General features: G+C 32.2%; 1 protein-coding gene across 2 annotated transcripts in view; it reads right to left on the reverse strand.

Moving 5' to 3' along the window:
* The window catches only part of LOC149795075 (cilia- and flagella-associated protein 46-like), a 218449-nt gene that overhangs the window by 62721 nt on the left and 138781 nt on the right, over window positions 1-16947 (reverse strand). For both annotated transcript variants that reach the window (XM_089964780.1, XM_089964779.1), the window contains 7 exons: window positions 15473-15541; window positions 11389-11537; window positions 10377-10475; window positions 6021-6174; window positions 5392-5487; window positions 1722-1775; window positions 1225-1332 (listed from right to left, as the gene is read on the reverse strand). In XM_089964780.1, the coding sequence (XP_089820906.1) occupies window positions 1225-1332; window positions 1722-1775; window positions 5392-5487; window positions 6021-6174; window positions 10377-10475; window positions 11389-11537; window positions 15473-15541 (729 nt within the window). The remainder of the gene's footprint in view (window positions 1-1224; window positions 1333-1721; window positions 1776-5391; window positions 5488-6020; window positions 6175-10376; window positions 10476-11388; window positions 11538-15472; window positions 15542-16947) is intronic.

Here is a 16947-nt window from a genome sequence, read left to right on the forward strand (position 1 = left end):
AATGTATAGCATGACTATAGTATGAATAGATGATGAAGCACATTTATGGTTCAATATGTCCCAAGGGCAATAAATGGTGAATATTTAAATTTCATACCACTATAATTTTCTCATATGCAAATCAGAATACTTTATTGGTTTTTGGAAAAACTGATTGCTTTTAAGCTACTTCTGTTACTGGCATGCTTGCTGTCCCAAGATGTCCACTACAGATTACATTACCAGAACCTCTGATTGTAAAGTCAGTATTTTTGTAGGTAACAAATTGGGGTGGGTGGGGAAATTTGCACATTTAATTGTCAAATAAACAATGATCATTCTATGAGAGCAATCTGACCATTTTCCCAACCCATGAATTTAAGTACCAATAAAAAATATCATTTTTGGCAAAATCACGACCACTGATGCTTTGAAAATAATCACAGTATATAAAATCTAATTTAGTTAGTTCAATAAAACTCATTCAAAGAAAACAGACATAAGAGTTACGGTCTGCTCAATTACAAGTTACATGTGGGGAAGTTCAGACCTATTCTGACCACCATTAACAGATTCTGTCTTCCCTTGCCCCGAGTTTACCACATCCATAATTATATGCTTTTGCTGGGAACCTTGGTTTTACTTGATGCAAAGGGATGATATCTCAACTATGTTCAACATCTCCATAGTACTTTAAATTCCAGGTAAAATTCAGTTCAAATCTGATCTGACCTCAATCTGATTGTGTCAGTATAGCTCTGCATTCAGAAAGTGAATCCAATTCATGAAGAGCTAATATATTACAATAAAAAGAAATTTGAGTGCAAAGTGACATTTAAACCAGATAATGCTAGTATACATCATCAAAGAGATTCAATAAATGTTAGATTCAAGAAAGTATTTATGATGGTCCCAAATAGCTTGTTAAAAACACTATAATTGTACTAGCTAGAAGAGTGACATTTCATACAAAATCTGAGTATGGCATGAAAGAATCAAGCAGATGTACAAAACTATTGTAAAGGATGAACGCACAGGATTTGACTAATGAGACTAATCAATTCTGAAAGTAATCAAAAAAGAGTAGAAACTATCAAGTTTAAATAATGCATAGATATTTAAAGGAGTTAAACTGAAGAGATAATTATTGGATTGGGTATTATTTTTTCTTGTAAATATGGCCTAATCAAACTGAGTTTCCTGAATAATATATATTGTGGTATATTTCATGAAATGTTGCGTTACCTGTGCTGCCTTACAGAAGTTAATGGTCTGACCAAACTGTGCTTCTTCTAATGCAAGTTTTCCAAGGTAATACAGGATCTTGGCTTGCAGAGAAACATCGTTAAATACCTGCAATGAGAATAGTTACAAATAGGTACAGTTCTGAAAAACTAACAATTGTGTAAATCAGTTAAATACAAGGGTCATATGACATAAGTAGGTTATATTCCTTGCTGCAGAAGAAAAAACCCAAAACAGTTTAGTCAAAATAGGCACATAAAACTAAATATAATGGAAATAATCTGTGATGGAACCTCTCAAAATATACATGCCAATTATAGTCCACACTATTGATAAGCAATGTAACAAACCTGATTTAATCTCATTTTGTAAATTGTTTCTTTCTTCATATTTATGATTGCTGTGACTATATCTTGCCTTCAAATGATCTCCTCTTACCATGTGTAGGAGAGAAAAACAGCACTGCAACTACTGAATGAAGGGAAGGATGAACTTACCACAGCTGCCTCATGGGCTTCATTGAGAAATTCCCTAGCACTCTGGTACTGACCCTAGAGGAAAAAGAAAGAAGGGGTGAGAGGAGGTAATTACTGTCAATCATGTTATTTCAGATCATTACATTTTAGTTAATTTTTCACAGTTTGTGACTTAAAGATTTGTTTTAATTTGTTCAATACCCTATATATAAAACATTAAATTCCAGATGTAAGAATACCAAATGCATGATAAAGAGAATAATGCATGATAATGAAGATAATGCATGAAAAAAGGATAAAGAATAATAAAGAAAATAATGAATGATAAAGAGGATAATGAATGATAAAGAGGATAATGTGTGATAAAAAGGATAATGCATGACAAAAATGATAATAAATGATAATGAGGATAATGTGTGACAAAAAGGATAATGAATGATAATGAGGATAATGCATGATAAAGAGGATACTGTGTGATAAAAAGGATAATGAATGATAATGAGGACAAAGAGGATAATGCATAACAAAGAGAATAATGAATAATAAAGAAAATAATGAATGATAAGGAGGATAATGAATGATAAAGAGGATAATAAATGATAAAGAGGATACTGTGTGATAAAAAGGATAATGACTGATAATGAGGATAATGCATGATAAAGAGAATAATGCATGATAAAGAGGATAATGATAAACAGGATACTGTGTGATAAAAAGGATAATGAATGGTAAGATGATAATAAATGATAAAGAGGACAATGTGTGATAAAAAGGATAATGAATGATAATGAGGATAATGCATGATAAAGAGAATAATGCATGATAAAAAGGATAATAAATAATAATGAGGATAATGTGTGATAAAAAGGATAATGAATGATAATAATAATAATAAAAATAATAATAATGAGGACTTTGTATAGTGCCTAATCTTTAGAATCTCTAAACGCTTTACAACATTAGACAACACCTATAAGATAAAAAACATATAATAATATTATTACAAAAACAAACACCATGAAATTAGAAAAACATTAAAAAATAAAAAACATGCTGAGAATATTTCGGGTAGGAAACATTAGGTCTTTAAGTTTGTTCTTGCAGTCAAAATAAGTGAGTTTTGAGAGCCCTCTTGAATGTGATCACTGTGTCTTTGTGTCCAAGTTCAGTGGGCAATTCATTCCACGTTGCTGGCCCTTGGTATGCAAAAGAACACTGTCCATATGACTTTGTCTTCATAGTGGGAATAATGAGTATACGATTGTCAGAAGAGGAGCATAAGTATCTTGCTGGTGTGTACACATGGGTGAGATCAGATAGGTATGTTGGACTTGAGTCCAACAGTGAAACGTAGCACAGAGAACAAATTTGTGTGTTTGATTCTGGATTGAATGGATAGCCAGTGTAGGGTACAGAGCAGTGGGGAGGTGTGTTCTGATTGTAGTACTCTAAATATGATCCGAGCAGCTGTGTTTTGAACTTTTTGAAGTTTCTGGAGTAGATATTGAGATGAACCAGACAGAATTGAGTTCCAGTCTTGAAAGTACTAATGAACACACAAGTGTTTTAGTGGCATCAACTGAAAGATATTTGCGAATGGAGGATAATGCATGATAAAGAGAATAATGCATGATAAAAAGGATAATAAATGATAATGAGGATAATGTGTGATAAAAAGGATAATGAATGATAATGAGGATAATGTGTGATAAAAAGGATAATGAATGATAATGAGGATAATGTGTGATAAAAAGGATAATAAACGATAATGAGGATAATGTGTGATAAAAAGGATAATAAATGATAATGAGGATAATGTGTGATAAAAAGGATAATGAATGATAATGAGGATAATGTGTGATAAAAAGGATAATGAATGATAATGAGGATAATGTGTGATAAAAAGGATAATGAATGATAATGAGGATAAAGTGTGATAAAAAGGACAATGAATGATAATGAGGATAATGTGTGATAAAAAGGATAATAAATGATAATGAGAATAATGTGTGATAAAAAGGATAATGAATGATAATGAGGATAATGCATGATCAAGAGGATAATGAATAATAAAGAGGATAATGCACATGATAATGCATGCCTGAACAGGAATAATATTTAATACTTTTCATGCATACCTACAATTAAGCAAAAACTTCCTTGATATTAGGCACAAGTGAATTATTTAACAAAACTACTTCTATTATGTAATAAATATCATTACAAACAGTAATTCACATCTATTTCAAAACTGAGAAAATAAAACACTTATTTAGACTATTTGTATGCTGAGCAAATGATGACATGGCATAATGCATTTATGTTTAACCACTGATACAGCGACATGCCTAGTCCTTCAAACATTCCAAGCTGTCATAAGTATAATTTAAGAAATAATGACAAGAAATTTTGTAGTAAACTGGGCTCTGGTAATTAAAAAATCTGTATATCCAAATATTATTACAACATAATAACACACACACACACACACACACATATATATATATATATATTGGGACAATATTTACTATCCATCTTTTTATCTGCGTATATTCACTTCATTCCATTTATTCACCCAAAAATCAACTGTCAGTGCTAAATTGCATATCTGAACTAAATACACTGAATGAACTCTACATAGTTACCACTGTCATACCATTCCTCATTGGGTTCTTTCAGTTATCATTTACTCAAGGTTTTCCAGCACATACTGTTATGGAGTTTTCCACGCCCTGCTGTGAGCTTTGTACAACATTTTTGTGACCATTTACTTACTGCTTAATCATTCAGAGAAAGAATCAATCAAAATTCATCAGTAACAGCAGGCAACCCTATCCATCCCCTGGCAAACCTACATGTTTTCTGAATATAAGTTAACTTGACCTGGCTTATGTTGTGCATAAATTGTGCTAATGTGCTTTGTTTAAGCACAGTTTATACACACTATATGACCCAATCACAATCATTCAATTTCATGTAGATCTAAATGCAAAAGTAGTCTGCATTAATACTGATGAGTTATATATATATATATATATATATATATATATATATATATATATATATATATATATATATATATATATATGGCCTGAGAAATGTAATGTTTGTTTAATATGTTGTTGTTGTTGTTGTGGGGTTTAACGCCATTTTTCAGCACACGATAGGCTATACATGGCGGCCAGTATTAATGGTGGAGGAAGAACCCGGGAAAACCTCGGAAAGAACCACCGACCCACGAGAAACTACTGGTAAGCTTTCTCACATACCCACATTGGCTGAATCTGAGACTCGAACCTGCACAAACAGAGGTGAGATGGCAGTGATCCGTAACGGAGAGCGCTTTAGACCACTCGGTAAATGGATGTAAATTCTTAGTTTTACTTTGAAAAGTGAAAGTGTTATGAATACAAAGTTTTGTTTTGACATTTTGCTAGTTATCTGTTATAACAGAGATATGAACTTGTATATAGGCTGTATGAGTCACTGAATAATTGCAAAGCATTTGAGTGATAAATGGTCTGAGTTATTACCCAGCATTTCTGTGACTGATGTCTAATTTCCGCGTATCTGATTAACTGACATCTGAGTATTTGCCAGTATTTGAATAATTGATCTTGGTATAACTGAAGTTTTACATTACTTTTATTAAGATCTGGTATTAAAAAAATGATGCTTGATTGATTCTGACCTGTCGAATAAGAACTATGGCTGTCTCTGTCCAGACTTCTCGGTACGTGACAGAGCCCAGGACACGTCCCAGATGGGACTGAACCTGCTCTTCTACCTGTGTGAAAAGTAGTTAAAAACCATGTTACTTTAAGAAAAATCTTTTTTTTAGCCAAATATGTCTTGTTTTGCAAATGAACAAGTATATTTACAAATCCCATATGCACACAAATTAATAATCTTAGAAATAGCTACATGTATATTTTTTTGTATTCGAATATCATTTTGAATTCATTACACAATGTGTCAAAAAGTTCAATGAAGTCTGCAATTCTAATTAAGTAATCTGTATTTGAAGTGAAATGAACTGATGAATTTAATTCTTGATGCCATGTTGTCTTTGAGAAAATCTGCCAACAAGATAAGGGTAAGACACATGTGAAATATGTCCACAGTAAAAATAAGGACAATATTTTTTTTAGTAATTTGCTCAAGATGAAATTATGTACCTGAAGACTTAAAATCTGTAAGATTCCTACTTTGTGCACATTTGCAATATTTTCATATTTTAGGCATAATCTAAATTGATTTTCCACTTATTCCACTCAAAGTAAACTTTTAATTCTGATCTGATATGCAAGTTGACTGTACCTCCTGAGATTTGGCTGTTGGTCGTGTAGTGAGTGATGGCTTCTCACTGGACTTAGCTTCAGCAACCAGTCTGGCCAGTGACTCCTTTGCTCTCAATTCCTCCTTTACCACTTGAGCCTGTTTCTCCTTCCAGAGGTTGATCTCATCACGAGACCTGCAAGGAGGGCAAAATTTAATTTAAAGTAGTCGCCTTTTGTGTGTGTGAGATTTGGCTTTTCAATGTATCTTTAACAACTTTCCAGTCATATCACTATTATGTCTGCAGTGTGGCAGTTTCTAGTGATGTCTAGCACTGGGGCATCATGCCGCAGACATGTAGCATGATGTCCTACCCACTCACATTATCCTGACACCAGGCTGACCAGTCCTAACACTAACCTCTTAATGCTGAGCACCAAGTGAGGCAGCAGCTAGTACCATTTACTTATGTCATTGGTTTGACACAGCCAGGGTTCAAACCAGTGACCTCCCACATTGAAGGTGGATACTCCAGCTACTTAGGCCACTAGATTGGTCAAACTTTTTTTGAAACTATATTTACTGTGCAGTTCAAACTGACATATTTATTGCAATATGACATCATCAATACGACTTGTTAAGGTAAACCTAGATAAAATATTTGTGACTGTTCTGACCCTTTGTATATTCTTCCTTAAATCTTAAAATATCATAAATTTTATCCTGTGAAGTGCAAGTCAGTCTACTTGGAATATTCCTTAATTTACCTCTTGGCAGCAATGTATTTTTATGTACACCTTATTCATAACATTGAGATATTTATAGACTCTCAAATTTTGTATCCTAAATTTATAAGTGAAATGTGTGCAAATTAACAGGTAAATAAGCAGTTTGTGCAACAGTGTTTACACTGTTAACTCACTGCTGATTGCTTGTACAGTCAAACCTGTCAATAGCAGTCATAGGTAAAGGTACAACTGCCACACAGGTGATAAATGTACACAGATTCACCTTTTAAAATTGACTTTGCACAATACCATGCACAGATTATTATTATCATTAATATCAATATTATCAAAATTGTGTTATGTGCAGTGTACAACAAAAATCATAACTATAGATATATGTTGTCCTCTTCCAAATTTATGTACCACATAGTTTATCCTGCTCCCTTAAATCCATCCTAAAAGTGAAATGATCACCAACCTAAAAATATACACTGTTCATGCCATGAAAACAATACCTGAACTAGTTGCCAAGATCAAAAGACAGTTGAGAAGCCTGTGATGAACAGAAAATCAAAAGAAGTTGCACATGGCTATTAACTGTAAACCATAAACCAAAAATTCACCTGCCTTCACTGTCACATTTTGAACATTGAAATGACCCATGATGCTAATGACAAGGGATGTAACTTGTATCTCTTTTCAAAGGTGAACATTTTTTTCTGCAGAGATTGCTTTAATTCACAGGTAAAAAATGAAGATTTCTACTAAACCTGTCACATTGGCACAGAAATTAACTTCCATTTCTGCTATGATAACACAAATACTCTTTCCATCATTCAGCAAATGCATGGCTTTGATATGAGTTTGGCTTGACAGTGTGACTGGAGTATGGTAAGTATATGAAATTCTAAAACATCGAGTCATATGACATGCCTATATGTAAGCAATGCCTTGCTCATCAACCAAATGTTTAATTTGGATACGTGGAGCAGTCACCACTGATAAACTCCAAGAACATCTTAAGGCAGAGCGAAATCATTGTTGGTTTAGGAAATACCTGGCCCCTGACCCAAGGCAGGTCATCATTAAATAACAGGCATTATTATAAGAAATTTGCAGGGGAGAAATTAGAATGGCCATTGTGACCAGTTGACCATTAGGGACAGGTTTAGCAGTATGTGCTGTAATATATATATATATATATATATATATATATATATATATATATATATATATATATATATATATATATATATCACATACATTAAAAATAACATGGCATTTAAAGTGTTGGTATAAAGCAAATTGATATACCAATACTATTGGTATATCAAAGTGTGATCTGCTCATGGTGCAATAATACAAATATATGAACATTCTTTCAACAGCAGGCCTATAGATCAATGACGAATTTCCACTCATTAATCATTAATAAAATAACAATAACAATACAAAGTATTAATAGTCCTGGTTTTTAATATGAATTTTTAAAATGGTACACAATTTCATTGCAATCCTCTCTTTTTCCATTCCCCTATCATCTATAAGGGGCAACATAAGCAGAAATATGGAGTAAGAGAAAAACACAGTTTGGGTTGGATGAAAACCTTAAAACTGATCTTGCACCAAGTAACCTAAATGAATATGGTTAGTCATAACAGTATGTTTACAGCTTCCTTGGGATCTATCTACAGTGTTCATAATATCAATGATACATAGTTGCAATAGCTGGTCGACACTGTAAGTCAAATTTGTCAGTTATGAGGCACACATACTTTAAATTATTTAATGCTTTACTGTTGTTGCTGTTATTCCTTAAACCTATTATAATGTTCTAAAAATTGATTCTTATTATTCTAAATATGAAAATGTTCAAACGGTCCCACAACTACTCTCTCTCTCTCTCTCTCTCTCTCTCTCCCCCAACATAGCAAGATACAGGCAAAGATCCAAGACAATAGGAATGTTAGAGATTTTAACTTTTGTTATATAATGATGTCTCTGGACCTATGAATGATGGTAAAGTGAAGTCAAACCGTCCAAAGGAAAAGAGAGAGAGACAGAATTTTAATTACCTCTTGTTGGTTCGTCATTTTGCTTAGCTTCTATTCCACACTAATTTCCATATGCCAGTAGACTACATGAATGTCTAAGTGTTTAGTGTGAACAAGAAGCTAACATATTTGTAGTGCTGTGCTTTCTTCATAAAAACAATCTTTCATGTTTAAACCATAAGTGTGTCTTATATTGATTTAATCAATGTGAATAAAAAATAGAAACTTAAAATGAAAAAAATCAACTTATCATTTTGCAAATGTGATTGTGAACAACAAGAAAAGGCATAGAACTACACTTTGTTGCAGACACACTCACAGGGATGTGAGGAGTTCATTCACTTTGTCAATACACAGTTGCCTGGAGCATATCTTAACTCAGTTCAAATGGCAAATATGTGTATTTGTAATAAATAAAATATACATATAGTATGTATGCTGTATCAATGATATACCACTCACTGTATAAATTTTTCATTAAAAGGATTACTATGCATTGTTTCTTAGATGGAAGATGTACTTTATGTATAGTACTACCGGCAAACAGAGGTTGTCTTTTACAATAGCTAATGGCCATTGATGGCAGATTTTATATAAGTCTTGTATGTATGACTCTGTAATTGCATCAAACTTCTGTGAAGTAAACACTCTCTCAAGCCAACCATATATGGGAACTGAGAGAAACTGTCTCTCAAGCCAGTCATCTCTGGGAAGCGAGAGAAACTGTCTCTCAAACCAACCATATCTGGGAAGTGAGAGAAACTGTCTCTCAAGACAGTCATCTCTGGGAACTAAAAACAAACCCCCAAGTCTCTCAAGACAGTCATCTCTGGGAAGTAACACCCCCCCCCAGTCTCTCAAGACAGTCATCACTGGGAAGTAAAACAAAACACCAAGTCTCTTATGACCATGATACCTATGTGAATGAGAAAAACTGTAATGACACAGTCTTCTCTGGGAAGTGAGAAAATTGTCTTACAAAATAGATCTAACTCTGAGAAGCAAAAAGTGTTGTTTCTCTAGATCAAGTCATCGCTAGGAAGTAAGAAAAATGGTCTGTCAAGACAAAGCCATTATCTTTTAGAAATGAGAAAAACAGTTGCTCACAACAAAGCAATCTATGGAAAGTGCAAAAACTATGTCACAACAAAGCCATCTATGGAAATTGTATAAAAAAACCAAAGTCATCTATGGAAAAGTGGTCTGTCACAACAAAGCCATCAGTGGAAAGTGATAGCAATGGTCTGTCACATCAAAGCCACCTGTGGGAAGTGAGAAAACTATCTCTCAAGACATATGGCTGTTTAATATGTTTAATAAAGGTGTGTGTATATACATACATACATACACACACACACACACACATATATATATATATATATATATATATATATATATATATATATATATATATATATATATATATATATATATATATAGTGTCTATGGGATCCCTAAATGAGTGTTTCACACAGATGACTGTATAATGTAGGTGGCCTTTATCACAGGTTTGACTGCAATTATCTAGTTGAATACAACATCTGTCTATGAAGCTGTATACTATATCAGTTGATGATAAGAGAGCTTAGTTTACAGCCTCATGGTCAAATACTCACACAGACTGGTCATCTGGATTAATGACAACTATTCCTGTGATCTTTTCATGGAAATTGCAACCATTCTTCATGTTCAGCTCTAGGCACACTTCATAAGCCCTGTGAAAGTGTACAAGAATGGTGATATTTTAAAATACTGAAGCTATTCCTCTGCTACGTAAAGAGATGTCATTTCATTGCAGAAACAGCTATGGTTCTAACCTATTAAAAAAAATCCATTAGCTCAACTTGAATTATGTAGCCCAGAGTTAGCACTTTATAATAATTGACTGGATTTGCTAATTCAATTTTTCTTGTATGGGTCATTAGTAAATAAACTCCTTGTCAGATATTGTTTTACATTTATGTTTTTTGAAAAATATAAAGAATAAGACATCATCTAGTTTTCCACTAAGTTACCTGAATTCAACATATAGTAGTTGAACTCATATTCTGGTAGCTCCTGGGTTACAGACAAAATATATCAGACATTGACTATAATGACTGGGATGTACATGAAATAATTACAAAGTAAAAATCTTTGATAATATATATATCTTAAAAACTTTTCAATAACTCTACTATATGATAAATATAAATAAGAAAACTGAAGCTTGTAAGAATGATAGTAAAACTGATATATAGAGATAAATACTAGGTAAATTGCTATTCACATAAATGCAACCTAATGGAAAAACACAGGTAAATTACAATTCAAATGTAAACATACCTATCTGAAACACACAGGTAAATTACAATTCAAATGTATACAGCCTAATGGAAAAACACTGGTAAATCACAATTCAAATGTATACAGTCTAATGGAAAAACACAGGTAAATCACAATTCAAATGTATACGGCCTAATGGAAAAACATAGGCAAATCACAATTCAAATGTGTACAGCCTAATGGACAAACAAATACTAAATTGATATTCAAATACATAAAACATAATGTATAAACACATGGTAAACTGCAACTTGAACAAATGCATGCAACCTAATATATAAAAATGAAAGCCTCTGGACTTACTTGAGGTGGACAAGTTTCTTAAGACAGTCACTTTTCAGCAAATCTCGTGACAGAAGATCTTCAAATGCAAGGATTGAGAGGGTCAGATGGTTGTACCCCTGATCTCTTAGCATGTCAAACAACATGTCCAAGTAGTGTAGTGTCAGCATCTAAAATAAAAATACATCATATATTGATAAACAATGGCTATTTGTAACATGTATTGAATGGCTATTTCACTGGTTAAGCTAGACTTGACGCTTAGAGAGAAGTGACTTCTCCTTTTGGACAGAACAGGGAGAAGTGGGAGCAAAGCAACAAATGCAGTGTGTGTGTGTGTGTATGTATGCATGTGCTTGTGTGTTGTTTTCATTTATTTGAATGATCTCTTACCTAATTATGCCCTATACTTCCCAGTATGCATATTTGAATTTAACATTGGTTTTAAGCAATACTTTATTTACAAGTAGAAAAGTTGTATTTACATTATAAACACGTTTGATGCATGTTTATAAAATATCATATATATATGCAGTATATTTTGGCAATATGACTTAAAAAGAGAACAGAAGCTATACATTGTAATAAATTTAATTGAGTAACTAGATTACAGTATTTTAATTGCAAGTTAGCAAAAATGCTTAATCAACTACCCTTAATAAAAAAAATTGTTTTACTTTCTCAAAGTTCCCTATAAAATGGCACTTGAAAGTTTTAAATAACCTCTGTATCATGTACATGAGAGCATTACCATAACTGTCCATATATGACACAATGAAGAATTAAAGTCAGTATATGAATGAACTAAACCTGTCTTTCCAACAGAACAGACACAGCCAACATGTCAGTGTGTCTATTTTTTTAACAGAGGGTAAAATGTAACCACTGATTTTGTAGATACAACAATCCATTTAATCAGATAAGATTTAAAATGTAACGTTTTAATATTTATCTACGTACTTGTAGCAATGTTAGGCATTGGTTAAATAGTATTTACTTTGCTGGTTTTTTTCTTCTTCACATTTTCACAAAAAATGAGCGAAGTCAGAAAACAACTTTGACCTTTCAGCGCCTCGTGAATTAAACAACACATCATTGTCCCATATTTTTTCTGACCTACATAATTGCATTTGATGGCTAAATCTTCAATAACATAATATATAGACTCTTCTTTCTATGAATTGTATATTTTCCCAATGGTTTACAAAAACAGACATCCAATAATGTTGTATTTCCTAGATACAGCCATTATATCCCTATGACAGGTTCAAAATAATGTACTGCAGCAGTTACAATATTCAATTTACTGATTCTGTTCTTAAAAAACAAATTGCTATTTACATACTATTGTTTAAGTTTTGAAACATACATTTATATGTTTTCATCCTTAAAGGATAACGTTCAGAAATCAAGCAGTGATAGTTGCTATCAAAACACACTAAGATGAGTGAATATCTAAAAAAAAGTACTATGAAAACTCAATGTGCCTCTAAAAAATCACAGGGCAGAGTAATTTTTGCTTTTCAAACAAAGGAAAACAAAGTTTACATTTTTTAGGCAACTTAATTCCCCTTCACTTGGTAGTGTGATTCCCACTATTTGCAATATGCAAATAATGGCTACTTGTAATATCTCTATATTGGCTAATTACAATATGTCTATAATGTCTGTTGAAATAGACCTTTAATGGCTATTTGTAATATGCATATAATGGCCATTTGTAATATGAATAAAATGATTATTTGTGGCATGCCTATAATGGCTATTTGCAATATGTATATAATAGCTTTTTGTAATATACCATTAATGGATATTTGTAATATGCATTTACTATTTGTAACAATCATATTAAGTCAAGTTGTAATTGTTATACTTTTATGGTCTTAAACTAAGTAAAGAAAATGAGTGAAAACCAACATATATAATTTTTTCCCCAAAACAGAAAGTGAAAACCAAAAAATAACTTACAGTATGGTGAATGAAATCCAAAACAGTCCTAAAAGTTATATCACAAGTCCAAATATATTGAGTATACCAAATGAGCTCCAGTGGTGTCCCAAATGAGGTTCAATCAAAATGTGCTGATGTGCCAATTGTGTTGCTGTATCACAATGATAGAATCCAAAATGTCTTTAAATGAATTCACAGTGATTTCAAAACAGCTACTAAATTCTAAAGTCTGAGCACCTTGTAATTCCAATGAATAATTAAAATAACTAAATCCTCTCAACTAAGATAAACACAGCTATTTGTCTCTAAGACTGATGTTTATGCTAGATATAGCTACTTATCAGGTAAACATCCAAATATGAAAAACTAAGACAAACTTTCAGAACAAGAATGAGGTTGAAATAATCATTTTAAAAACACTTTAATTTTGTCAATAAGTATAAGTACTTTAGCAGCTAGACAATCCAGGAATTAGGTCATCCTTTTATCAAGAAAACCCATGATCAAACATATCTTAACACAAATAATATATATATATATATATATATATATATATATATATATATATATATATATATATATATATATATATATATATATATATATATATACACATATATATATATATGAGTAATATGCATATAATATCAAACAATACTTAAGTGTGCTATATGAGTTGAGTATGCCTCAATGGATCTACAAAAACGAAACATGACCAAGCAAAATTTAAAATAAAAGATCAACAACAATTTAAATACCTGAATTCTAGTATGAATGTACTCTGTCTCAATTGACAACATATATATGTACACACACACACACACACATACACAGAGTAGACTCTCAATTATCCAAAGTCTGGGGGACCAGGTAATATGGGGGTTTGATTTACTCAAGGTCATGTAGGGTCAAGTGTGCAACAACTTTCTTTTCCTACATAACATTGTTTATTTTAGCTCTGCTATAACAATGGTGTTGTATTTGGTTTCTATACATCATGGCTCCGTTTTCTCCTTTGTACCTATTCCAGTTTCCATGGCTTGGTGATTCGGATATTATGTAATAAGCAAACATACTTCCTACAGATTTTATTTGAAAAATACATGACTGAAGTCAAATGTAGCTTTTAAAGAAGGTGTACTCAATTAATCAATGTTTATATAATAGATGTAAAAAAGATACAAACAAAGAGAAAACTTATCCAGGACCAGATGAACAGTTCAGATATTACTGGGCATTCAGATAACAGGAGTTCAAATAATTGAGAGTCTAACAGTTGTGTGTGTATCTGTGTGTGTGTGTGTGTGTGTGTGTGTGTGTGTGTGTGTGCATACACATGCAAATAATTACTTTGATGCCTGTCCAAGCAATTTCTATAGTAATGAAAATAATACATTTTCCTGAATATCTTGTCCCTTAATTAATATGTATAATGTCTGGATTGTGTATAGATCTGTATGGCATGATCAATGATGTGTCTGGCTAGACAACAAAGAACACCTGCATGATAATGGTTCCATATTTTCTTCTACAATTCTGATGTTTATTTTCCATTCTTTCTGTAAAATTATGTCAACCTGTTCTTATAAACATTGACTGCTTCCAGTGATACAAGTGCACAGCATGGCTGTAGTGCCTGACATTAAATAATATAAAAAACTTAAATTTTTGTAAATTCTGTGTTTTGTAATTGTTTCATATCTGTGTCATAGTCCAAGGAATCATAAGATTTTGAAAACATATGGACTGGTTTCCTGAGCATGGAATCATAAAATTTTGAAAGCATATGGACTGGTTTCACATATATTTTGCAGTATTTTTCGTAAGCTTTTGTGTCACAGAATCAATTATTCCTGACAACATTATCTTCAGGAACAAGTGCAATATGGAAAGACCATTATTTGCCATGTCATCCATAATTCACAAACACACATGCATGCATGCATGCACACACACATAAACACAGAATAAAACTCAACAAGACTGAAACCTCAATAAACTGAAAACTCCTCGAATCTGGAATAGCTTTCTTGTTTCTTTCGGGTTTGACAACAGTATTATCATTAATTCCTGTGCTTGACCAATAACAGATACATAAGGGTTTGACAACAATATTAGTTTTAATTCTTGTACTTGATTGGCTACATATACTTACGGGTTTGACAACAGTATTAGCATTAATTCCTGTACTTTTCATCATCTCGTGTTTGAAAGCTTCCATAACCTGAAACATACAAATGTTTAGTTTTCTAACAGATCCCTAATGATAGTTTCATATCTTCATTAACTTTAAGTGCATGTGAAGTTTGTGTATGAAACCAGAACAAAAAGGATGAGAGATTTACATGAGTGTATAGTTATTATGAAGATTTTGTATGACAGCAGACCAAAATAAAGATGTGGGTATCACCATTACGAAGTTTCTTTTATGAAACCAGAACAAAAAGGATGAGAGATTTATTTGAGGATATTCCCATTAAAAAACTGTAGGACTTGCACTTTACCAGTATTTTCAAACCAAAGAAGTAATATTACTCAAAAACACAGAATACATAGTTATATATGGTCATTATCAATTGAGAACTTTTTGTATAGCATAAAGACTTACTGTATTCACCAGATGATGGACATTTTCACATTTAAATATTCATCATCTGTATGTATGATTGGTTGTACCTAATGTAATATTTGAATCATAATATTATATTGTAAGCAGCATGGTATGTAACAGTGGCATAACATTAAATAGCTAGAAATGTATGTAACACAGTGGCATAACATTATATCATTAGCTAAATATTGTATCTAACAGTGGCATAACATTATTTAGCAGAATACTGTATATAACAGTGGTATAACATCATATAGCTAACAGTGTACTGTATCAAAAATGGTGACATAACATCATGAGCAGAGTATTATATCAGTCACTGGCATAAGATTATAATGTTGTCCAGATAACAGTAGCATAACATAGAAAGCAGGGTGTTATAAGTATAACAGTGGGAAAACATTACATAGTGAGTACGTAGTGTATGTTGCAAAGCAGCAATGTCACATAGCAATGTTATAAGCACTGTAAAATCTGTACTTTGGTCACCTTATTAATATCATGTCTAATAAAAACTCAAACAAGGTCCATGTGCATGAAATTTTCATGTTTAATAATAACTCATACAACGTCCACTTTAGACCCACTCTGGTGAATGAAATTTTCATGTCAAATAAAAACTTATACAAGGTGCACTTTACACCCACTCTTGTTCATGAAACTTTTTTATACCAAACTAAAGGAACAAAACATTCAGACAGCAGACACTAACCCAGAGCAAAGAATGTTTTTCTAATAAAAGTTAACTCAGTCTGGTTGTTGTTGTGCATAGACAAATCCCTTTGGTTTGTGAAATTTTGATGTCCAATAAAAATCACATAAGGTCACTTTACATCTTTCCTCGCACATGAAATTTTCCTTTTTAATAAAAACTCATGCAAGGTCCACTTAACACTGTTTTCATGTGAGATCACAGAATCATCTTTTCACTTTCATTTGAGTCAAAAGGTTTTATAAACTTGAACCATTGTTTGCAAAATGAGGTACTAGTTGAATTAAGAGGAAACGTAACACTAGAT

The sequence above is a fragment of the Sinohyriopsis cumingii genome, chromosome 7 (genome assembly GCF_028554795.1).
Source record: "Sinohyriopsis cumingii isolate HCF-2022 chromosome 7, ASM2855479v2, whole genome shotgun sequence".
NCBI classification, from domain to species: Eukaryota; Metazoa; Mollusca; class Bivalvia; order Unionida; family Unionidae; genus Sinohyriopsis; species Sinohyriopsis cumingii.